The sequence below is a fragment of the Naumovozyma dairenensis genome, chromosome 2 (genome assembly GCF_000227115.2).
Source record: "Naumovozyma dairenensis CBS 421 chromosome 2, complete genome".
In the NCBI taxonomy this organism is placed as follows: domain Eukaryota; kingdom Fungi; phylum Ascomycota; class Saccharomycetes; order Saccharomycetales; family Saccharomycetaceae; genus Naumovozyma; species Naumovozyma dairenensis.
In genome coordinates, this window is record NC_016480.1 from 129,809 (window position 1) to 154,254 (window position 24,446).

A 24,446-nucleotide genomic window follows, 5' to 3' on the forward strand; every position below is an offset into this window, starting at 1 on the left:
GGCCGGTTGTTAGAAACAAAGTAAATTTTATTTCCTTTTTAGTATTTTACCAAAGTAATAAAAATATGTACATACAAACTATCTAGACAAAAGTAAAATTGAGTACATTAGAAATGGGAACTAAATTTTAATTACTAAACTAGTTAACGATAGTATTAATCATCAACCAGAAGTGAATGTCAACATGCATCATCTCGCTACTCCGGACTTACGTACGTACGGACGTGCCGCATTGGTAATTCCATTCAGATCTGGCAGTGATTGGCCTGTACAAAATACTGTGACATGAAAAAATGCCCCCCGAATGAGAGAAATGCAGGTAGATTAAAATTCTGGACTTTGTAGAATTAAAGAGAGAGTTCAAGAAGAGAGCTACAGAGGTAAAATGTAAGAAAAATACGGTTGATCTATCAACTAAAACTTGTCCCTTCTTAAAACAATATAATGGAAAAATATAGTTCTGAGTATCCTTGAAGAATTCAATTACATTAAGGAATATTGAATAATAAATTATCCTTCTAAGGGGCATAAAGGAAACCTAAAATGCCCCACGAATAAGAATAACCTGTCTAGATTATTTTTTTTATAAATACTAACTGGTTAATATTAATTGCAAAAGCAAAGATCGTCGTAATAAAAAATACAATATTGATAGCTCATTGATGACAGCCACATGTACCATTTTCCGAATAGTATTTTGATATATTGGTGCCAAAAGCGACATATGTGGAATAATAAAGAGTCAAATCTTTCAATAGTTTTAGTTTTTCGTTGTATGACTGCATTTGATTTTATTTTTTATATAAAATCAATTTTTTTAAGTTATGTTGCGAATTTTTTAAACTAGAAAAAAGAGTCTATTATGAATTATCTTGAAAATATTGGAAACTTTGAATACTTAAATCAACTCTCACAAGTGAAAGAATAAATGAAAGTAATATGATGTTAGTATTTTTATAAGTTTCTAATCACTTCATATTCATAATGATTTTGAACAAAATGATATTCCTTACTATGGGACATTAGTTAATCTGACATGGCTTTCCTTCAAGGTTGTAATTTCCCGTTCCTCGGATAGAGTTTCCCATAGTCTCGAATTGAGTCAACTTGCCGAGCGGTGTGTCGGCTTTGATTTCCCAACATTCTATCCAGTTTCCATTTTTGTGCCCACAATATTATCGTTTGGGAATAAGGAAATAGTACCAAAAAGACGTTGACTTTCTTATAATTCTCTCATTGACTCAAAAAGTTTTATGAATAAGAAAAAAAATATATGCAAATGGCCAAGGTTCTTGATTCGATGTCGACCTTAGCAATGTCGTTTGTTTAGTTCGATTTCTTTTTGTTATACCTATAGAACCAAGAAAAGAAAAGGATCCTCAGCGTTCATTAACTTCAACTATTCAAATATTCAACATGGTTCACTTATCGACTACTCTTATTCATGGCGATGATAAACTAAACCGTGTCACATATGTTGCTCCTCCAATCAATGTTTCGACGACCTTCCGCTTCGATAGCAACAACTTGATTCCAGCTAATGAAGTTAAGGATTTCTTGCAGTCTATTGATGAGAATCCTGTGTATGCAAAAGAATCTTACCCTAACAGTTCAAGGGTACAAGCTGTTCTCTCTGATTTGTTAGGTGGACATGCAGTAATCTACAATTCTGGTTGTTCTTTCTTCCATGCATTAATGTGTCATTATAACCCAAAGAGATTTTTCATGGATGGTGGTTATTTTGGGGTCCATGCTATTGCAGACCTTCTTACTCGGAACTATGGTTTAGAACAACAGTTTTTAGATGAAATTGAAGAATTTGCTCAAGCTGGTGATATTGTACATCTTGAAACACCTTTAAACCCCTTTGGGACATCTAGTGATATGGAAGCTCTTGGCGAGAGAGTTCATACTAAAGGTGCCATCTTATCAATTGATGCGACATTGGCTTCTCCACCTTTGCAAGATGCGTGGAAATTTGGTGCAGATATTATCCTTCATTCAGCAACAAAATATTCTGGCGGACACTCTGATCTGCTAGCTGGTGTTCTTGTTGTTAAAACTAAAGAACAAGCTTACGAATTAATTGAAGATAGGATTCATTTGGGGACAAATATTGGAAACTTGGAAAGTTATTTGTTATTGAGATTGTTAAGTACCTACGAGATGAGAATAATGAAGCAGGAAAAAAATACAAGAAAGGTCATCATTTATCTGAATGAGAATAAATCCAAATTTAATAAAGTAGTGAATAAAATATATCATTCTTCTTCACAAGATGATGATTTCATTCAGAAACAATTATCAGGTTTATACTGTCCTGTCTTTGCCATTACTTTACATTCTATTGATCAATGTAAAGAATTACCTTTGCATTTGAAATACTTTCAACATGCTACATCACTCGGTGCGGCTGAATCATTGATTGAATGGAGAGCAGTGAGTGATGTAGACATTGATCAATGTTTGATCGGAGTTTCAATCGGTTGTGAAAATGCTGACGATTTAATTAAAGATCTCGAAAATGCTTTACAAATCTTACAAAACAAATAAAGCTAACGGACCAGGGTTAGCAAATCTAAGTATATGTGTATTACCGTTATATAAACCTTATAGATTACAATGATGACCTATATTAAATAGTTCAAACGAAAAATCATAGGATAAGGTTACGTAAAACAGGAACAATGTTTGGTTCGACAATATTCGCGAAATAGTTTAACTTCTTCGTACTCTTATAGTGCTTTATTCTACGTACGATGTTTTATGTTTATTTAGATATTCCTTTTTACTCATTTTCATTAGATTACAATAATATAATTGTTTCAATATGTACAAACTATACATGTTTGTTAACGAACAATTCTAAAGTTCTACAGCAAGCTTTGAATATTACGTTGAATTCATTTGAAGCACAGTGTTAAAGGAAAGTATATAAGGGAAACGCACGTGATTACTTATGAAAATTATGGAAATACGGTCAAGTCTCATTTAATTAACCGGGCCTGAGTATGAATTGAGCAAGTTGTACAATTACCTCGATCCATCTCCAAGAGTTATTCAATAACTCAAAAGGAAACACCATATTTTTATAATGTCGTTACTGATATTGTATATCAAAAAAAGAAACCTTCTAAGACACGATTTTTTTTTTTTGTAATCCATGTAGTATTTGTTGCTTCCCTTCACTAGGTAATAAAATAGTAGACCCAATACCTCTATAGGCTTTTCATATGCTTGTAATAAAAAAGAGAAAGAAGATGAAAATACCCTAAAAAAAGTTGTTCATTAAATCATTATATATTTTAGAGCTTTATTTGTTCTATTCTCTATGTTCAGATATAAGTTTTCGGACCTCTGTACTACTTAGTTTCTCTCTCCATCCATCTTCTTCGTTCCCACCCAAGACATTTACGACATGTATTGCTAATGGATGCATCTTTCGTTGCTGTCTTGTGTCATTAACTACTTGTCCACCTGCAATTGTCTCCCTGCTGACCACCAAAGCCTCGATTTCTGGAACTGTTCCAGTTGGCCCACATACATCCTTTATTGGTACTATTTCTACTCTTAATGATGGTTTCACTAAATGAACAAAAGTCATTACATTCAAACATCTCTTGTCGAAATTCTCCAGTTGTTCTTTATATTTCTTATTCACCAACAATTCCTCATCGGTAACACCCACAATTAACCTATCCGATGTTAAAAATGCAGCCATAGTTAATAATATTTTATGACCATCATGTATATGATCAAAAGTTCCCCCTAGCGCGGTTACTTTGTATTCATTTTTATCGTTGATAGTTTGATCATCCATGGAACTTCCTGTGCCATTTCTTGATCCCATATTCCTTTGTTCAAATGTTTGACTCTCTCGGTAATGGAACTTATCTTTCTCAATCAAAGAAAACTCATGAGTATTCATAAACATTATATCCCATTGTATATTATCATAATCAGATCCATCAAATAATACATTGATGGGTAATAGGAAATACTCATGTTCCAGTAGAATATCTCTTGCTATACTGTACAATTTACCCAGGATCTTATCTAAATATATCGATGATATAAGGGATTCCTTGTCGTGTACCAGGACTATATCCAAGGCGTCAGCATTCGTTGTTATTTGCGTTTGCTCCCCAAACCTGACATTTTTCAGGCAATTCCTCAGTATATTTTCGAATTCATTATAATCAGGTTTACCAAACCAATCAAAAATTACACCAACTCTCATAATTATTACACTCTATTTGCCTTGTCTTTCTGTGTTATTTCCTTAATTTCACCGGTGCCATACAAACAACTATAGTGTAACTTCTTTAACTTCTGTGTTAGTTTCCAATATTTTTCACTTCGCATATACACAAACATCACAAAGATACAAAGTTCAAATATTTGCCATAAAAGTCTAGATAAAAAGATGTTAAGTGTATGTTCCAGCATTAATTAATAAACATTAACGGAAGAACTAGTAGTTTTAAAAGGGTACCTCGATTTGTTTTGCTGATTATTAATATAAATTTACAGGAAACTGAAAGAAAGCACTTAGAATGAGTCATGAATCCACTAAACTTGACAATGAAAAATTCCAAAAGGAAACTTGGGAAATGATCCGTAATCATTTAAATGCAGTATTGTCACATATTGATGTATCAAAGACTAAAAATGAAGAATATATAATTCAGACCATGGAAGATATTCTCCAAGCTAATATACTTCTGGGTAAAGATATTTTTATTAGTTTGCTGATAGAATACCAACGCCAATACAATGCACCTGAATTTTTCACTATTCTAATTAAGATAATTAATAGTGAATTGCCAAATGTAGGCCTCGATTGTTCTAAGGAATTAACATCTAGGTTTATTGAAAAATACAATAAGGAGCCTCAATCTAGGCGATCTCTATTTACAATGACTACGTTTCTTTGTGCTTTATTTAATTATGAGGTAATTCACGAAATCGTTCTCTTACAATTATTACATTTGTTATTACAAGATATCAATGATTTTTCTATTCAAATAATTATTGAAATATTAGAAAAATCAGGTAAAAAATTATTAGAAGTAAGTAAAACTGCTCACAATATGATATTCGAAAAACTTCGGGAAATTTTACAGTCGAACGAATTTGGATCATCACCTGATATGATTAATGAGAAACTTGTATCACTATTTGATAAGAGGAGATTGAACTACGAATCAGTTGCACGTTTATTTTATCCAGTGGTTCTTTCGAAGTTGTCACCGCAATCCCCTCATTCGTTTATGCTAAATGACCTTTCCACCATGAAATCTTCCACTTTAGACCAGTTTCAATTACATTCAGATTATCTCCAATTACAGAAGGATTATGACATATTACATTCTCGACTTTTACAGCAAATTTCTTCCAGTTCAGAGGAGGAACAATCTTCCAAAGTAGCGGAACCTTTGAAAGATATGACTGCCAAATCAGAAATTGAATTTAAGAAGAAAATATACCTAATAATAAAAAGTTCTCTTTCAGCAGATGAAGCTGCTCATAAATTATTGAAATTACGTATACCAGATGATAAAAAATTTGAAATTGTAGATATCATAATCAACTCGTCCTTACAGGATCCAACATACTCTAAATTCTATGGCTTATTATCAGAAAGGTTAATATCGGCCCATTCTCGTTCATGGATTCCTGCATTCCACTCAATATTTGTGGAGAATTGGAAAAATACTGAAAATTGGGAACCTAACCAACTGAGAATCCTAGGTAGATATTGGGGTCACTTATTAGCCGTCGAATCCATTGGTTTTGGGGACACTTTAGGAATAATCCATTTAAATGATGAAGAAACAAACGCTTCTAATAGAGTCTTTTTTAAATTTTTGTTACAGGAACTGGTAGCTGAAATGAGTATAGATAAGATGAAAACTACTATGGATGAATTAAAGGATCAACTGGAGGGACTATTCCCTACAGAGGACATTGAACATATGAGATACTCCATTAATTATTTTACGGCAATTGGTTTAGGTATACTAACTGAAGATATGAGGGAACGATTAGATACCATTCAAGAGGAAGAGCAAAAAGTATTATTAGAATTGGAAGAACAAAGAAGAAAGGAGGAGGCAGAAGCAGCTGTAACTGCAGAAACGGAAGGAAAAGAAAGAATAATATCAGAACAGGAATCAAAACAAGGGTCACTGCCGATCGAAAAGAGTATAATGATGACAAAAGAGGAAGCTGGAAAACCTCGTGCTTCTAGATATAATCCTAACCAAATTGTGCCACCCAAGAGAAAGCGTGAAAGATCGATAACACCCCCAAGGAAGAAAGGCTGGGGATCAAGTAGAAACAGAAGTCGGTACCAAAATACCCAGAACCAGGCAGGCATTAACTCAAGGGGTACACCTAAGTCTACTGAACGAGAAAAAAATAAAGTATTACTAAAATATTAACTGTGATTCCAATATTAAATTTTCTATCAATGATTTTAATGCCACTTCGAATTTTATACTTATATACGTATCTTTGAGATACTTATAGTCTAAACAAAAAGATCCTATTTTTGTAGCATGAGTCTAATCATCATTATTACACTACCTTGAAAATAACCATACAGAAGCAGAAGCAAATAAGGTTCCGGCATATTAAAACTATATAACGAACTAAATATAGGGATTAAAAAGAATAAAATAATTTAAATTGAAAGAACTAAAATATAGAAAAGGGTATAATAGACACGAAAGAAGGCTAAAAAAAAGTTAAGAGTAATACAATATATAGGATATAGCAAAAAAAAGGAGGGGTATCATGGATAAAAAAAAAAAAAACACAAATAAAGTTGGAACTTCTTGTCTTAAATAGAAATATAATAAAAAGAGGCACCAGATATTCAATACAAATTTTCCCTCTCTACATCACAAAAAGTTGAAAAGATACTGTGTAAAAGAAATGAGTTAACAACAAACTGTTTAAATCATCCTATTATCTATTCGTCGGATAAGATACCGAAGTACTTTTCAACACCGTATGGACCGTCAGCCTTCCAATAATCATTGAAAGCAGTGAATAAGTAAGTAGAAGAACCACAAACCTTCTTAATAGAGTTGACGGCATCAGCTTGGTTAGCCTTAGATGGGACAGCAACACCATAAGTTTCACCCTTTGATGGCCAACCAGATTCAGTAATAACAACATCCTTGGCACCATCACAGGCAGTCCACACTCTTTGGATTTGTTGTAATAACCAATCACCGGAATCTTGAGCAACAGTGTTCTTGTCGAAGTAAGCATGGGCATTAACAGCCATGTAATCAGAATACTTACATAATTCAGGGTTGTTAATGACAGAAATGAAAGTATCAACAGAAACAACTGGACCAGTGTAACCAGCGCTGGTTAAGGCAGATCTACCAGTGGCGACGTATTGACCAACTTGAGATGGAGTAGCTTGGTTACTGTTAACTAATTCGTTACCGATAGAAACAGTGACAACATCATCCCAAGAACCGTATTTTTCAACAGCAGCTTTGATAGTGTCAACACTAGCTTGAATTTGGTCAACATAGTAAACACCCAAAAATAATTTTTGAGAGGAAGTCTTACCTTTGTAAACGTTTTCAACTTGGTTACAATCAGTACCGTATAATCTAATGACTGGGAAATCTTTCAAAGAGGATAAGTCAGAAGCAACTTGGTCAGGGGATTTACATGTACCATCAGCGTTATATGGAGTGTAAGTAACACCCTTAACATCAGATGCAGCCATTTCAGTGGAATCATCACTCTTAGTAGAAGAGGATGCAGTGGAAGCTGTGGAAGCTGCGGCAGAGACAGCAGCTTGAGTAGAGACAGCGGCGGCAGCCTTTGGACTGGCAACATCTGCAACAGCGTCCTTTTGGGCAGCTTCAACGACAGTGGCATCAAGGGCAGCTACTTGAGTTGGAGCAACAACGTTGTTGTTGATGGCATTGACAGTGACAGTTTTGTGTGTTTCAATGGTAGTGGTAACAACAGCACGCTTTTCCTTATGTTGATGAACAGCTGGAGCGGCCATAGCGGCACCTAACAAAGAGGTGGTAGTAACAATTGTAGAGAAACGCATTTTTCAATTTATTTTTTTGTTGAATACTTGGAAGTAACGAGTGGATTTCGATAAAGCAAAAAATATAACTTAAAAGGAATGTAAAAATTGAAAATCAATTTAGTTTTTGGATAATCAAAGGAATGACTTAGTAGTTGGCGATTAGGTTTTTGCTATCGTTGTAGAGCTTTAAAAGAACAAATTGAGCTAAAACTGCTTAAAAAAAAAAGGTGGAGTAATTACGTATGTGGTCTAAAGATCTTTCTAATGGAATAAATCATAGATATTAGGAAGTTCTTATATAAAGAAAATAATGAAATTTGTAAAAAAAACCTCGAGGAAAACAAAAAAATCAATAACAGTCCAAAAACAGTAAGCAGTTCAACCGAATAGGAAATAATACGATATTTTTTCTCGACCTTTTCAGATACTGCACAGCTACCGCGCAGTGCATGATTAGTCTGGCCCATTTTACTCGGAATCTCCTGCAGATGAATCACCGTACAGAACTCGTTTACGTACAACGAAGTTGGCCTCGACCGTAGGAGAAATGCGCTACTACAAGAAGCAATAATTGTCGTTTAGCACGGGAATACGACAAAACATATCCTTTACTGTTGTTGAGGATAAGTAAATGGGAACTATCCTTGATATCTCAACGGATCATCCTTAAAATTAATGTCGATCACGTGGTAATCAACCATCAGACAACATATCCGAAGGTCTGCGTAGTATGATCCACATATTATTAGGTGAAGAAACTTTTTCCTTCGTTATGAGAAGGTAATAAAGAAAAATGAAGACGTTACTTTTATATTAAAGATATCTTCTTTTTTCACTCAATAAACGCTTAGAAAAGAAGTAATCGTATCTTTGTATGTCAATTAACTTCCTTATCATTTTTTAAATGAAAGAAAAAGAATGTTTCATTAGCTACTATTTAGAGCGACGGGAGCTAGATGATGTAGTTCAACGACTGTTGTTATTATTTGGCAGAGAAATTTGCACTTTCTCAAGTCCTGTGTTCAGGAAAAGAAATGTTTAGTAAGAATTTAAATAAGTTTAAATAAGTTTAGGTAATGAAATGGCTCATTTAAAGAGAAGGAAGTCTCTGTAGAAAACTATTGAATAGTAAAGTTTCTATCTAAAACCGAGTAAATGTTCGACACTTTTTTGTAGACTATGTAGCGAATAACTCATCTTTGTTTCTCTCCCATTACATAACGTTATTTTTTACTAGGATTCCTTGGCGGCCTTTCGTGGAAACTCCGTGGGCCGGGCTTTGCTCTCAAATCTTCCATAAAGGAACGTATGTAAGAATATTGAATAATCGTGAGGGAGGTGATTCAGGATAACGCAAAAACGTAAAAAACGTGCAATTAGTAAAATTTGTTTTAGTGAGTAAAATTTCTTTAGGATCAATAATTAAGAAATAAATGTGATATAGTCTATAAAGCACTCGGCATAAAAAAACTTCGACTTTGGAAATTCCATTACATCAATACCCGGGGGGGGGGGGGGAGTTCCTACAATGTACTTATCAATCATTCTTGATCATAAAGATTTCATTCAAAGCTTTGGCATCCATGATAGCTGCTCTTTTCTGTTTGATCCATTTCGAACGAACTGATAATCTAGTTGATACAGAATCTGGTATTTTGGAGGCAGTTTTACTTGACTCTAGAAAAGCAGCTTGCCTTTTCTGTACCTTCTTAGCTTTCTTTTCCTTCTTCCTTTGTTTCTTTTTTTCTTTCTCTATATTTTTATCGCTTTTTTTGGTTTTCTTGTCTAGTTTCCTCTTTTTATGTTTCTTTTCTTTCCTTTCCTTTTTATCTTTCTTTTTCTTTCCCTTGGTCTTCCTATCACTGCTAACATCTGAATCTGAAACCACGTCTGATTCTGAGTCTGAGTTTTTCTGATCTTCTTCTTCATCATCATCGTCATCAGCATCATCTTCATCATTGCTATATTTCCGTTTCCTCTCATTAGAGTAACTTTTCAACTTCTTAGTTTTTGGATCCCATGTCGATGCCAGTACTTCACCCTTTAAGAAATGGATCCCCCATTTACCTGATAAGATTTTGTCCTTTCTTTGCTTTTCCAATTCATCGACAATTTCCTCCTCTTTCCCATTCAATCTCCCCAATATTCTTTGGAAAACATCAAGACCTGCACATTCTCCATTATCGAATTCATCTTTCCTTTCTTGGCGTTTTATCTTTGCGCCGAGACCCAAATTATCATCCTTAATGTGAACTTTAATGTGGCTTTTATGAGATTGACCTGGTAACATACCAAGTCCCGTTCCTGGTTGCCAGCCAAATTTTTCTAAAAGTTTATGACCGAACCTCGATGTATCATTACTCCATGCGGTATTCCTTGGATCAAGACCGAATCTTTGTTTCGTTCTAGTAGCAGCTAAACCCATTACTGTTTTTTTTTTTTTGTAATGCCTTAGTGGATGTGCTTGAAACAATATACAGTATTAGCAATGAGAAAATAGTGTAGTTGACTATTCAATATTTTTTTTTCTTGTTTTAGCTCATCTCTTTTTTTTTTTTTCTCTTTGTACAGTTGCGTATTATTTTTTTTCACGCAGGTAGTCTGTGACATATATGCTTATTTCTCACCAAAAAATTTTCCACAGTATAAATATACATATATATTACCCGGAAATGCAAAAAAGTGGTTACCCTCTTGTCAGAGTTTTTTGGGTATTACCCTGATTTTTTTTCTTACCTAGATTCCACGGCAAATAAGGTGCTGAGCCGTGGAAGTTCGTCGAGATTTCGAACAACTGAAGCTGGGGCTAGGACTAGGCAGAACTTCCGTGGAGCAAACGGGAAATCAAAATTAAAGTTTTGTAAAAGAAGGAACAAGGCTGAAAATGAACATAGGGCAAAAAAAAAACTCTAACGGAAACGGAAAAAATTGTCCCTGTTTTGCTACGCTATTATTTTCATTGTGTAGAAAACATAATATAACGAGGAAAGAATAGAATATACGTTGATTTGACAGCATTTTTAGTGAGAGAGGAGAGTCTAATTAACACTCTTTTGACGCAATTTATGCACTGGACTGGAGTAAAGTCATCTTCACTGGAGTGGAGTCCATAGAAAATTTGACAAGAACTGTAAATATTTAGACAATACCACTTCTATGAACCTACGTACATAGATATATACCATCTTGTTTTCTCTCTTTGGATGAAATCTTTAAAAAGCTACCTTTGCATTTAGATCCACATATCTTAAACCGGTATTGCAAGACATTTCGCAATCTGCCAAGACAACGTTATTTATTTTAGTATAGCATACACCATTGATTAACCACTTTAAAAGTACAATTAATTGAAGCTTCAAAAACGTTTTGTTAATGTCAATTGCAGGGCAAGAAAACGGAGCGGCCCATACAGAATCTGCTGCTAATCATTCCTCATCCTCATCCTCTTCATCCCACTCTTCATCATCTGCTTCTAATCAAATTCAAACTTCAAAAAAATATATTCCTAGTATTGAAGTAAATAGTGGAATGTCTGAATCTATCTCGAAGACTCAATCAAATAATTCTTCTAATGGAGCTGATAGTAATAGTCTACTTCCCACAGGTGAATATAAAGTTAATAGAAATAAACCAGAAACTTATTTAAATAGCGATGATATTGAAAAAGTAACCGATTCTGAATTGTTCGTTCAAAAAAGAATCTTCTCATTCTTACATACTAAAAAGATACCTGAAGTTCCAAGTAATGACGAAGAAAGGAAAGCTTTCCCTTTGTTCCATACAAATATATTATCAAATATGTTCATATGGTGGGTTATACCCATTATAAGAGTTGGATATAAAAGAACTATTCAACCAAATGATCTTTTCAAAATGGATGAAAGAATGTCCATTGAAAAATTATATGCAGATTTCCAAGATAATATGAATTATTATTTCGATAAAGCCAAGAAAAAATATCTAATAGATCATCCAAATGCAACAGAAGAGGAATTGGTTCATCATTTAACTTTACCTAAAATGACTGTCATTAGAGCTCTTTTATTCACTTTCAAACGTCAATATTTTGTGGCCACATTATTCGCTGTTTTGGCTAATTGTACTTCAGGTCTCAATCCAATGATTACCAAAAGGTTGATCCAGTTCGTTGAAGAAAAAGCTTTTTTCCCACATATGCATGTAAATAAGGGGATCGGTTATGCGATAGGGGCTTGTATAATGATGTTCTTAAATGGTCTTTTCTTTAATCATTTCTTTCATGCTTCACAACTAACAGGTGTTCAAGCAAAGGCTATCTTAACAAAAGCTGCATTAGATAAAATGTTTAGAACTTCTAATTACGGTAAGCATAAATTTCCCAATGGGAAAGTTACATCATTTGTTACAACTGATCTTTCAAGAATAGAATTCGCTATTTCTTTCCAACCTTTCTTAATGGGGTTCCCAGTCATTTTGGCAATTTGTGTCGTATTATTAATTGTTAATTTGGGTGCCATTGCATTAGTTGGTATTGGTGTCTTTTTTATGGCTTTCTTCCTCTGTTTATTCATTTTTAAATCTATTCTTGGGTTAAGAGTGAAAGCTAATAAATATACAGATGCGAGAGTTACATTAATGAGAGAAATCTTAAATAATATGAAAATGGTTAAATATTATGCTTGGGAAGACGCCTATGAGAAAAATATTCAAGATTTAAGAACAAAGGAGATTATAACTGTAAGGAAAATGCAATTCATCAGAAATTTCATCATTGCTTTAGCTATTGCCTTACCAAGTATTGCATCATTAGTAACATTCTTAGCCATGTATAAAGTCAATAATATGGGTAGAACTCCGGGGAACATTTTTGCATCTCTATCATTATTTCAAGTTTTAAGTATTCAAATGTTCTTCTTACCTATTGCAATTGCTACAGGTATTGATATGGTTATTGGGTTGGGCCGTTTACAAGATTTATTAGTCGCTCCAGAAAATGATCCAAATATCACTAAGGAAAGAGCACCATCTCCAGATTTGGATCCATCTATTGCATTAAAATTGGATAATACTTCATTTGAATGGGAAAATTATGAGTTATTAGAATCAGAGGAGAAAAAGCTTGAAGAAGCTTCTAATGATAAATTGAAAAAGAAAAAGAAAAAGGGAAACAATAATAAAAGTAAGAAGGAAGAAGAACAGGTGGTCAAAACGAATGAATCCGCACCGAACAATACTGAAAAATTAGAAGATGGAAAAATTCAATTTTCTGGATTCCATGATATCACTTTAGATATAAAGAAAGGGGAATTTATCATAATGGTCGGCCCCATTGGTACAGGTAAAACATCCTTTTTGAACGCACTAGCGGGGTTTATGAATAAAACGGAAGGTAGAATTCAAGTTAATGGTGATTTATTATTATGTGGTTATCCTTGGATTCAAAATGCTACAGTAAGAGATAATATCCTATTTGGTTCTCCATATGATAAAAAAAAATATGAAGAAGTTCTTCGTTGTTGTTCTTTGGAAGCAGATTTGGACATATTACCAGCAGGTGATTCTACTGAAATCGGTGAACGTGGTATTACTTTATCTGGTGGTCAAAAGGCACGTATTAATTTGGCAAGATGTGTTTATAAGAAGAAAGATATTTATTTGTTTGATGATGTTTTAAGTGCTGTAGATTCCCGTGTCGGTAAACATATAATGGATGAATGTTTCTTAGGTTTATTAAAGAATGAAACTAGAATATTGGCAACACATCAACTTTCCTTGTTAGAAAGAGCATCTCGAGTAATTGTCTTAGGTACAGACGGTTCGTTTGAAATTGGACCAGTGGATGTACTAAAAAGAACTAATCAAACTTTGATCAATTTGTTACTATTTTCTAACCAAGAATCTAAAGAAGAAGATACAGAAAATATAATGGAGGAAGAAGAATTCGAAAAAGCTGAAAGAACCTTTACCGAAATAAATGAATTGGAAAAGCAAATGACGCAAAAATCTAAGGATCCAAGTGTTATTGTCAATGGTAATACAATGTTAAAAGAAGAAAGAGCTGTTAATAGTATCGGATGGAATGTCTATAAGGCATATTTGTCAGCAGGTGTCGGTAAATGGGGGTTTATTCTAATTCCATTTTATCTATTATTAATTATTATCACTACATTTTGTCAGCTTTTCTCCTCTGTCTGGCTATCGTATTGGACAGAAGATAAATTTAAGAATAGATCTACGAGTTTTTACATGGGTCTTTATTCCTTCTTTGTTTTTGCAGGTTATTTATTCACAAGCAGTCAATTTACTCTTTTATGTGCTATTGGTATTAGAGCGTCTAAATGGTTGAACTTAAAAGCTGTTCATAGAATTTTGCATACACCAATGTCATACCTAGATACAACACCTTTAGGACGAATCTTAAATAGATTTACTAAAGATACTGATAGTTTGGATAATGAATTGACAGAAAGTATTCGTTTAATGTTATTCCAAACTGCTAATATTGTTGGTGTTTGTGTGATGTGTATTATTTATTTACCTTGGTTTGCCATTGCTATTCCATTCTTATTTATTGGGTTTACTTTAATCACTGATCATTACCAAAGTACAGGAAGGGAAGTGAAAAGATTAGAAGCTATTCAACGTTCGTTTGTTTATAATAATTTCAATGAAATATTGGGTGGTATGGATACAATCAAATCATACGGTAGTGAAGAAAGATTTTTAGCTAAATCTGATTATTTAATTAATAAAATGAATGAAGCTGGTTATTTGAGTGTTGCACTTCAAAGATGGGTTGCCATTTTCCTTGATTTGGTTGCAGTTTGTTTTGCTTTAATTATCACATTGTTATGTGTGACAAGAGCTTTCCATATCTCTGCTGTTTCTGTTGGTGTTTTATTGACCTATGTTTTACAATTACCAGGTTTATTGAATGGTGTTTTAAGAGCCTTAACGCAAACTGAAAATGATATGAATAGTGCAGAAAGATTAGTATCTTATGCTACAGAATTACCATTAGAGGCAGCATATAGAAGACCAGAAGTGTCACCACCAGAAAATTGGCCAAGTGAAGGTAAAATTGAATTTAAACATGTTGATTTCTCTTATAGACCAGGTTTACCTATTGTTTTGAAAGATTTAGATTTAGATATCAAAAGCGGTGAAAAGATTGGTATTTGTGGACGTACAGGTGCTGGTAAATCTACCATTATGAGTGCATTATATAGATTGAATGAAATATCTCAAGGTGAAATATTGATTGATAATGTTGATATTAGTAAATTAGGGTTGTATGATTTGCGTCGTAAATTGGCAATTATTCCTCAAGACCCAGTTTTATTTAGAGGTACGATTAGAAAGAATTTAGATCCATTTAATGAACATGATGATGATCTTTTATGGGATTCATTAGTTAGAGGTGGTGCTATTGAACGTGCTGCTTTAAATAAAATTAAGAATCAAAAAGTTGATAAGGATGGTACTCATGCTGATATGTTTAAATTCCATTTAGATCAATTAGTGGAGGAGGAAGGTGCCAATTTTTCATTAGGGGAAAGACAACTATTAGCATTAACAAGAGCATTGGTCCGTCAAGCAAAAGTGTTGATTCTTGATGAAGCTACTTCTTCAGTTGATTATGAAACGGATGGTAAGATTCAAGCTCGTATTGTTAAAGAATTTGGTGATTGTACTATACTTTGTATAGCGCATAGATTAAACACAATTTTAAACTATGATCGTATTTTAGTACTGGAAAAGGGTGAAGTTGCAGAATTTGAGAAACCAAAGGTATTATTTGATCAAGAAGATAGTATATTTAGAAGTATGTGTTTGAGATCAGGAATTACTGAAGAAGACTTTGCATAATAATTTGTACATTCATATCTGTATTATAGACTTTTCAAAATATGAAGGTAAATAAAATAAAATAAAAAAAAATGTATATATATATTAAAATTAAAATGAAACCGTACCTGTATTACCGATTATGTACTTAATTTTTGGCTTTCAAAACCGCTGCAAGGAATCCTCGATTAAAGCATGGAAAAAATGTACATTTGCTGAAAAATTTGTTCGTTACATTGTAAATATTATTTTTGGTAACAAAATTCCACTAGTTTATTATTATACGTATTTTGTATGTGGTGAGGGAAGACTTTCAGGTAATTTTATATTTAAAAATAACAACTTTGTACGACATGTTGTAAGATACCTGTTCATTTGGTTTATATGAAAGCAACAATGAAGTTTCAAGGGAAAGAATACGTAGCTCATATGTTATGTATGTAAATCATAGACTAATAAATGTAATACGAAGGCGTGATGATTTTTACAAATATCTATTTGTCAGAAAAAACAGTCTTGTAGCCATACAGTCACTTCTAAAGGAAGTTTGATTAGATTTTATTAGTGTCTAAACTTCTTTGAATAAGCAGTAGTTTTGATTAGTTTTTAAAGTTACGCTATCGAAAAGGGTAGAATTTCTGAGTTTTTCATTTTCTTATTTTTCTGTGTCCCCTAATGTATTATTTAACTAAATTTTATCTGAAAATGTTTAAAAATATGAGTTTATAACGAAACGGAGAGTTTTTAGATAGTGTTGAAAAACCATATACAATTTTACATGTGATATGTGCTATTATATTTTACTACTACATATGCAAAAAAGGTATAAACAATAGTCATGAAGTAATTTCAAAAATAAGATCTTTTTTATTCCTTGTATTTTTATATTTTTTATGGTATTATATTTTTTGATGTATATAGACTACTACATATATAAGATTTCAGTAGCGACGATATCTTGTTATATCAATTTAACGAGATTATTTTTATTTGGAGAAATCACAACTTAAAGAATATTTCAATTTATTATCTGAAGTGAATACCCCCCAATGGTTTTCCACATCAGAGATACCAGAAGTAGGTGGTTTCCAATCTTCATCGAAGGCTTCAAAAGCAATGACATTAACACCCCAAGCTCTCATAGCACAAATACCTTCTTGCCAAAATTGTTTAGCGTTATCGATAGATGGATAAGAACTTTCGAAATTACTACCATCAGTTGGCCAACCAGTTTCACCAACCCAGAAGGAAATGTCGGTACTACCCTTAGCGGTTTGAATGGTACCTAAGGCTTGCATGATATCATCGAAGAAAGAGTAAGAAGCGTTAGACATAACTTGACCTTGCCAGTACGAGAAGGCGTTAGCCATGACGAAATCACTAGCGGTGATGACTGCAGAGTTGTAACCTGCAACAAGAACGTTCCATGAATCGACGGTACCGACTTGCTTACCAGAGTACGAGTTACCTTGGGAATCGGAGATTTTGGATATGGTGTCACGGACTGAGTTAATCTTTTCAGCTAATTGGTCTGGAGACATATCGTTACGGTATAAAGCTTCAGAACCAACTAGGAACCCAGCAACGGTGTCAGTCTTGATGGTTGGTAAGTAAGTTTGTAAAGCTTGAACTTCAGCTTCGAAATGGGCATCATCGTTTGGCCAAACACCGACAAAGATACTGAAACCTTTATTTTCAGCAGCAGGAGCTAAATTTTGTAAAGTGTTACAATCTGAGGCGGCGTAAACTTTGACTGTAGAGGTATAACCTTTCAAAGTTTCTAAGTCACTTTCGTATTGTTCAGTAGATTTACAAGACCCGTCATTATTCTTGACCCCCATGTTGAAGGCAAGATCACCGATAGCGGAGACTTGAGTTGCTGTGAAAAGCAAAGTTGTAGCAGTGGTAGCGAATGTAGAAAAACGCATGTTTTGAGTGATGTGTTTTCTGTTAGTGATCTAAAGGACACTTTTGTAAGATATCGATAATTGAATATAAAAGGAAGTAGTACTTAAGTAAAGAAGGAGTTTTATATAAATAACTGAGAACAAACAGACAAACAAGCAAACAAAACAAACAACAAACAACAAACAACAAACAAAGAAACAAACAAACAAACAAACAGTTGCAACCTTTGGAAGTTGCAAGTTGCATGTTTCCCTTCTCGAGTTTATTTTGGTTTTCTTTCTTTTTCTTTTTTTGATTTTTTCAAAATTTCCTCGAGGCGACGAGATCAGCAGAGAAGGTGCCGCACAGATCTGGGTCCTTGACCGAGAAGACGGGTTACCTGGTGTGAGGTGTGGGTTCTGGGGAAGGGGTCTGGATTTTGCAAAAGATTCTATTAATAGATGTCAAGAACCACACTACCCGAAGTAGTCCGGCGGATATAATTTTATATATCATGCTATATATAGCAATGCTTCCATGGTGTATAGTATATTTATTGGTGTGAAGCGTGCTAGCTAGTGTGTTCATTATATATAAGATAACAGATCATAAAGGTAACAATAAATTACATTGTTAATATGGTATGCGATCTATTTAATGCAACGGAGGTGTTATTAGGCAACTGTGTTCGGAAAGCCTAAAACCTACAACGTTGCAGGTTACGTACATATATATATGTATATATGTGTATCTATGTGTGCATGGTCTTCACTGTGTACAGGTTTAAAATAACAATTCACGGTGCATGACTAATAAATCTTCTTCTTGCTGTCCACAGACAATTCTCCTGCACCTGTATTGGTAACTAGAAGTAATCCACCAATAATACTCAAATTTTGGAAAAATTCATATTTGGATAAATCTCTTTGAAAGGCATCTTGGAACCAATAATTGTTTAGTAATACATTGTAAAAGGTTAAGATTAAAACTAACACTACAGATGCTAATTTTGTCTTGAATCCAACGGCTAAACAAATGGTACATATGATAGTGAAAACAATGACTATCCATGATTTACCAAATGTGAAACCTAAAAACATTAATACCATCATAATTCTACCTGCAAATAATAGGTACCCTCTAATTTGATCCTTCTTGTCACTTAATTCAGGTAGCATTCCAAATGTAATCTTATTTTGAACAATAGAATCACTAAATGCAATCAATAATCCACCAATGACACTGAAATTTCTCAAGATAAATGAAGATGAATTGAAAAGACCATAAACTAACCCTTGCAGAATCACTACAAAGCATAATGCACTTGTAGCATATTTAGTATGTTTCCTTAAGATTAAAAATGTTGAACCAACACTCATAGTGACAGACACACTAAATAAAAACAAAACCACAAAAAAATATGGATAATGTTTCCATTGATTCAAATAAGAAACTTGATCAGTCCATTGAGTAAGAATTCTCATCGAATCTTCATAGAACGTGACAACAATACAAAATCTAGCAATAGCAGGAATATAAGGTTTAATCCTATTGATAAATGGATGATGAGATAATTCTTCTAACATATCATTCCAATTATCCAATGTTTTTTGAGTCTTTTGCAACAACGATGATCCTGTATTATTATTATTGGGATTGGACATTGGACGATGTACATTGGCTTGATATTGAGTATTGGCAAATTGACCATGCATGTTCATATTACCATTCATAGCACCTCCATTGAACGCTGTACCTTGACCTCCTCTGTATGACATGTTTAATGTTTCCTTCTTTCCTAGTTTATTTTATTCCTGATCCAATCACACTCTCTAGAAAATTATGAAAGTTATAATCTTGTTATTCTTTACGTAGTCAACATTCCCAGATCTAAGAAATAGGTCGAGTGTTGTTATCTTCGTCTATTTTGAAATTTTTCGGCGGGTAAAAAATTGTACGTAGGTGAAAGTTATATAAGTCTGAAAGACGCTCATAGGGACTAGACCTGGTCGGGCAACTTTTTGAAATGCTTGCCCCCATAGTTAAAAATAATTTTTAGGTCTTGCCCTGCCCCCCATGGGCAAGGAAATTCACTCAACCTTGGTTTCATACTTGCCCACAAGGTAAATATGTAAATTAGGTGTTACCCGGTACCAGACTGTAATTTTACTTAGGTAATCTTTGTATTTGAACTAGTTTATCATATAAAAGAAACTCCTGCCCGGGTTTTGAACCAGAAAATCCCAAAATATGAACCCCCTTGCCTAGGTTTTGCCCCAACTTTTTTTTCATGAAAAATGGCCCTTGCCTACCTCGGGCAACGGGCAAGGTTCTTGCCCGTTCAGGCCTATTAGGGACGTAAACGACACATTCCACATCTCAAAGTTATTGAAATTCATCTTAGCAAACTACGTCGAATATGCACGTATAACAGGCTTCTTCAATTATACAAAGAGAGCATAATATCCTATATCAAATTGACTACAGAGATCAAGATGGCAACTTTCTATGTAAGTTCTATCAAAAATTAAATATATAGGTATAAGTATATATTTAGACAAAGCCTTTAAATAGACAAAATCCTTAAATAAAGTAGGATAACAAACTGGCTGGTAATTTGCCAGAGTCTTTCAAAGTACCAGCAATTTCTTGGAAAGTTTCCTTAACGGAACCTGCCTTAATTTTACCAGCAACATCAACTAATTGATCATCATCTAAACTATCAACAATCAAACCAACTTGTTCATCAATAGTTGCAGCTTTGTCAGCATCACCAAAGTAACCAGCTTCCTTTGGAGAATTACGGATAGCTCTCTTATTCTTCTTCTTAGCAGCTTTGGCAGCTTCCTTTTGTTTCTTCTTATCAGCCTTAGCAGAAGCTTGAGATGCAGCTTCCAGTTCAGCCTTAGCCTTAGCCTCAGCTTCCGCTTTAGCCTTTGCTTCAGCTTCAGCTCTAGAACCAGCTTCTCTTTCCCATTTCTTTCTTTCCTTTTCCTTCTTTTCTTCTTCTTTGAAAGCTTTAATACGTGGATCTTCACTCATGGCCCTTTCAACCAATTTAACTAATCTTGCATTATCAGCAGTCTTCTTCTTATCTCTAGCAGCTTTGTTTTTTCTTTCAATGTAACGTTTGTGATCTCTATTAGAAGAATCATCTGGAACATCTTCATCCAAGAATTCAAAAGTTCTCCAAGAATCAAATCTATGCCAGAATGAATAAAATTGTTCGACATCCTTCTTCGAAGAATTAGCATCACCTAATTGAGGAACAGGAGATTTCTTTGAAAAACGCGCTTCACTTTGGAAAACAGGAGCCCAAGCTTCAAAGAAATCATATTTAGATCCCTTCTTTGGTGGTTCCACATCAGCTACGAAATCACAAGAATCATATTGTTGTCTCTTAGTGGAATCAGTCAAAGTTTCAAAAGCTTTTTGAATGATTTTAAAGAATGCATCTTGTTCTAAACCAACACCTGCAGCAGATTGTTTATCTGGATGATATTTAACTACTTGTTTTCTATGAGCTTTAATGATTTGATTTTCAGTAGCTTTGAATCTTAATTTGGATAGCCCCATAGCAGCATATAAATCGGCAGTTTTCCAATCTCTTGCGTCATGAGATAATAGAGATTCATCAGCCAATTCTTGATCGAATAATAGTTCGTCTGGATCGACGTTAGATTCATCGACGGTTTGAACGTTTCTTTCAGCTTGAATTCTTTCAAATTCAGACCAAGTATGGTTTCTTAAAGTTCTTTGAGCATGATGCATGAAATGTTTACCAACTGGTTCAATTGGACGACGAATAGCTTCAGTCAATTTTGCAGAATCATTGACAGATACAGTGATATCAGAAGTTAAAGTTGGTAAAGAAAACATAGTTGATTATTCGGTGGTGTTTCAACTTTCCAAAAAACAGACGATACAAATTGGGTAGTAAAAATTTGGGTGAGAAAATCTTAAGTTCATCTTGTAACTCTCAAAATTTTGACGTTAAAGTTATATCGATGGGTATATTTTTCCCCATTATCTGGAAAAAATTTTCAATTTTCACAATTTGTATAATTTTTTATTTATTTCCAAGAGCAAATAAACAAAACCTATCCGTAGACATATGAAGGATACTTACTGTGGCATTAACGGTCTCTCTGTCCGCCGGCCCGTACGTTCTTCACTTCATTCATCATTTCAGTGTGTCTGGGTTTTCAAGGCTAAAGTGGAAATTCATTCTGTAGAGGTGTTTGTGAGCAATTTGGTAATTGAGGTTTGCTTCATGCACGCGCTAATCATCCCTCCTTCCCCCCGGAGTAGATATTAAATAAGGTTTTGACTCGAAAAGTTAAAATACCAAAAGAAACAAGAAATACGTTACCGTCGTTTATTCCCACTGATATATGGAGTAGATGCAGTTCGAAGAACCTAAACTTTCCCATTAGTAACGGTGGTGTAAGAGAATGTTTGTAGATATATGTATAAAGATGAAATCATGTAAGACGGTTCTTTGCACAATGAGGGTTATGTATCAGTAGGTAGTCCCTTATTATCGTCACAGCTACAGCTACAGCTTCAGCACCGGCTTAAATATCGAGACGAATTCCGTAGATTCTCTATCAAACGAAGTTTAATTAAAGGGCGGAAAGGTGGAAATGACCAGGCAGCAACACCTTACATACATAGTCCGCACGTATTTACGTACATCACGCTTTGTGATTTGCATTCAACTTCTTGTAACGGGATTGTTCTTACTTAATAACATGTTCAAGAAGTAGTAAGTTTGGTGCCTGCAAGTACAAAAACCATGAATGGTTGTTTATTAGACCTCTTCGTAGCTCTGGATACGAGGAGTTCGCACAATAACAGATCCATTTAGTCAGGTAGAAGCATGTTCCACTTAACATTCTGTGCAAAAGATTGCCATTATGATTATGCATCTTAGAATGATGTAAATTTTAAACATAAGAAATGAATCAACTGGGGGGAAAAATTGAGAATTGATATAAATGATAATGTACTGAAACATTTCCCAGAATCAAAAGTTTTTCAAAACGTTATCGAAAGTCCTTGTTACTAATTTTGCTAATTACATTTACAAGCTCTAGCTAAGGAAGGAAAAATTAGACCAATTCATTACATAGCATGCTACTGTTCCTTTTGTACTTTCTTTCAATATGCTCAAGTCCTATACTGGCTATTGAAATTAAATCTAATTTAACTTTAAATAGAGATTCTTCATTCTCGGGTGGTGTAACAATTGATTATGGTTCCCAATTGATCATGGATGGGTATACCCATGAATTCTATGGTGATTTAGAAGTAGACGGTAACCTTTGTGTGGCTAATACCAAAGCAATGACAAATTTCGGTTTCATAACAAAAGGGAATACTATCACTAATAACGGTAATATCGTTCTTCAAAATTATGCCACTTTTTATAGTGGTGTCCTAGATTGGGAAATGAACAATTTCTATAATTATGGTTACATGCAACTAGGCCAATTCTTCTCAAAAAGTTTAAAATGGACAGTAACTAATGATTTTGTTAACACAGGGAAGTTTTTATTAGTAGTTACACAAGAACTTCAATTAGGAAATAACGTTACTACACTTCAAAATAGTGGGACCATAAATTTATACACCAACTTTTTAACTTCCATCAATTCACCAGTTAAGGGAGGTGGATGTATTATACTTACAAGTACTGTATTATCGATAAACACCTCCAAAGACATTAATGATCAGACATTTTATTTCACAGGTTATAATGTGGATTTAAATGTTGTAGGGAAAAATCCGATCTCCACACCAACTATCTATGGATTTGGTAATACTGAACACAAAATTAGTTTCAATGGATCTGGTGTAGCAACCGTTGATAAAATGAGTTACTCTACCACTACCGGTATTTTATCTGCAACTGTTAATGGAGTAACATACACATTTAACATGGGGAAAGGATATGATGCAAGTAAATTTTCATCTGTATCATATACCTCAACAACCAATAATTATCCTTATATTACATATTCAGGTACTACCCCATCACAGACAGTCCCAAAATTATGTGATACTAATACAGGGTTAACTATTGATGAATGTGTGGCAATTCAAACTCTTCCCAAACCAATTACAACAGCAGCAGCAATACGTGAGTACACAGTTTCTGAAATTGTTTCATATTATTCTACAACATATTCAGATGGGTTTGCTGGTATTGTAACGACAATATCGACATTGTCACATCCATTTTATATCCCAAAACCATATACTACCACAATAGCTTCAGGTAGTTCTACCATATCAGAGGTCATCTCCTTTTATTCAACAACAGTTGGCGGCAGTGCAGCTACTGGAACAAAAATTTCGACAATTCCACCGCCATTTTCAATCCCTAAACCGTACACTACGAAAATTACCACCGGTGGGTCCACAATATCTGAAGTAGTGTCTTTTGCCTCTACCCAAGTTGGTGGTAAACCAGCTACCGTTACTAGTATTTCCACTATTCCACCACCATTTTCAATCCCTAAACCGTACACTACGACAATTACCACCGGTGGGTCCACAATATCTGAAGTAGTATCTTTCGCTTCTACACAAGTTGGTGGTAAACCAGCTACCGCTACTAGGGTTTCCACTATTCCACCACCATTTTCAC

The 24,446-nt window shown here is 34.1% G+C and overlaps 10 protein-coding genes across 10 annotated transcripts in view; 4 read left to right on the plus strand and 6 right to left on the minus strand.

Annotated features, from left to right (window-relative positions):
* Positions 1–1,416: 1,416 nt before the first annotated feature.
* On the plus strand, positions 1,417–2,553 carry NDAI0B00595 (uncharacterized protein; the record flags this gene model as incomplete). The annotated part of the gene is made up of 1 exon (XM_003668288.1): positions 1,417–2,553. The coding sequence occupies one exon, from the start codon at positions 1,417–1,419 to the stop codon at positions 2,551–2,553; it is 1,137 nt and encodes a 378-aa protein (XP_003668336.1).
* A 769-nt stretch (positions 2,554–3,322) lies between these two features.
* Positions 3,323–4,240, minus strand: CAB4 (putative pantetheine-phosphate adenylyltransferase; the record flags this gene model as incomplete). Its single annotated transcript, XM_003668289.1, has 1 exon — positions 3,323–4,240. One exon carries the CDS (start codon positions 4,238–4,240, stop codon positions 3,323–3,325), a length of 918 nt encoding a protein of 305 aa, XP_003668337.1.
* Positions 4,241–4,556: 316 nt separating this feature from the next.
* Positions 4,557–6,446, plus strand: CWC22 (U2-type spliceosomal complex subunit CWC22; the record flags this gene model as incomplete). Its single annotated transcript, XM_003668290.1, has 1 exon — positions 4,557–6,446. The coding sequence occupies one exon, from the start codon at positions 4,557–4,559 to the stop codon at positions 6,444–6,446; it is 1,890 nt and encodes a 629-aa protein (XP_003668338.1).
* Positions 6,447–6,979: 533 nt separating this feature from the next.
* Positions 6,980–8,095, minus strand: SCW4 (putative family 17 glucosidase; the record flags this gene model as incomplete). Its single annotated transcript, XM_003668291.1, has 1 exon — positions 6,980–8,095. The coding sequence occupies one exon, from the start codon at positions 8,093–8,095 to the stop codon at positions 6,980–6,982; it is 1,116 nt and encodes a 371-aa protein (XP_003668339.1).
* A 1,519-nt stretch (positions 8,096–9,614) lies between these two features.
* PXR1 (telomerase inhibitor) lies at positions 9,615–10,502 on the minus strand (the record flags this gene model as incomplete). The annotated part of the gene is made up of 1 exon (XM_003668292.1): positions 9,615–10,502. One exon carries the CDS (start codon positions 10,500–10,502, stop codon positions 9,615–9,617), a length of 888 nt encoding a protein of 295 aa, XP_003668340.1.
* Positions 10,503–11,449: 947 nt separating this feature from the next.
* Positions 11,450–15,925, plus strand: YOR1 (ATP-binding cassette transporter YOR1; the record flags this gene model as incomplete). Its single annotated transcript, XM_003668293.1, has 1 exon — positions 11,450–15,925. One exon carries the CDS (start codon positions 11,450–11,452, stop codon positions 15,923–15,925), a length of 4,476 nt encoding a protein of 1,491 aa, XP_003668341.1.
* A 965-nt stretch (positions 15,926–16,890) lies between these two features.
* On the minus strand, positions 16,891–17,832 carry BGL2 (glucan 1,3-beta-glucosidase; the record flags this gene model as incomplete). Its single annotated transcript, XM_003668294.1, has 1 exon — positions 16,891–17,832. One exon carries the CDS (start codon positions 17,830–17,832, stop codon positions 16,891–16,893), a length of 942 nt encoding a protein of 313 aa, XP_003668342.1.
* Positions 17,833–18,600: 768 nt separating this feature from the next.
* Positions 18,601–19,569, minus strand: ERV29 (the record flags this gene model as incomplete). The annotated part of the gene is made up of 1 exon (XM_003668295.1): positions 18,601–19,569. One exon carries the CDS (start codon positions 19,567–19,569, stop codon positions 18,601–18,603), a length of 969 nt encoding a protein of 322 aa, XP_003668343.1.
* Positions 19,570–20,374: 805 nt separating this feature from the next.
* ZUO1 (zuotin) lies at positions 20,375–21,670 on the minus strand (the record flags this gene model as incomplete). Its single annotated transcript, XM_003668296.1, has 1 exon — positions 20,375–21,670. The coding sequence occupies one exon, from the start codon at positions 21,668–21,670 to the stop codon at positions 20,375–20,377; it is 1,296 nt and encodes a 431-aa protein (XP_003668344.1).
* Positions 21,671–22,927: 1,257 nt separating this feature from the next.
* NDAI0B00680 (uncharacterized protein) overlaps positions 22,928–24,446 on the plus strand; it is a gene marked incomplete at both ends in the record, with an annotated part of 2,361 nt that continues 842 nt past the window's right edge. Inside the window, one exon of the mRNA XM_003668297.1 lies at positions 22,928–24,446. This exon is cut by the window's right edge and continues 842 nt beyond it. Coding sequence (XP_003668345.1) covers positions 22,928–24,446 — 1,519 coding nt within the window.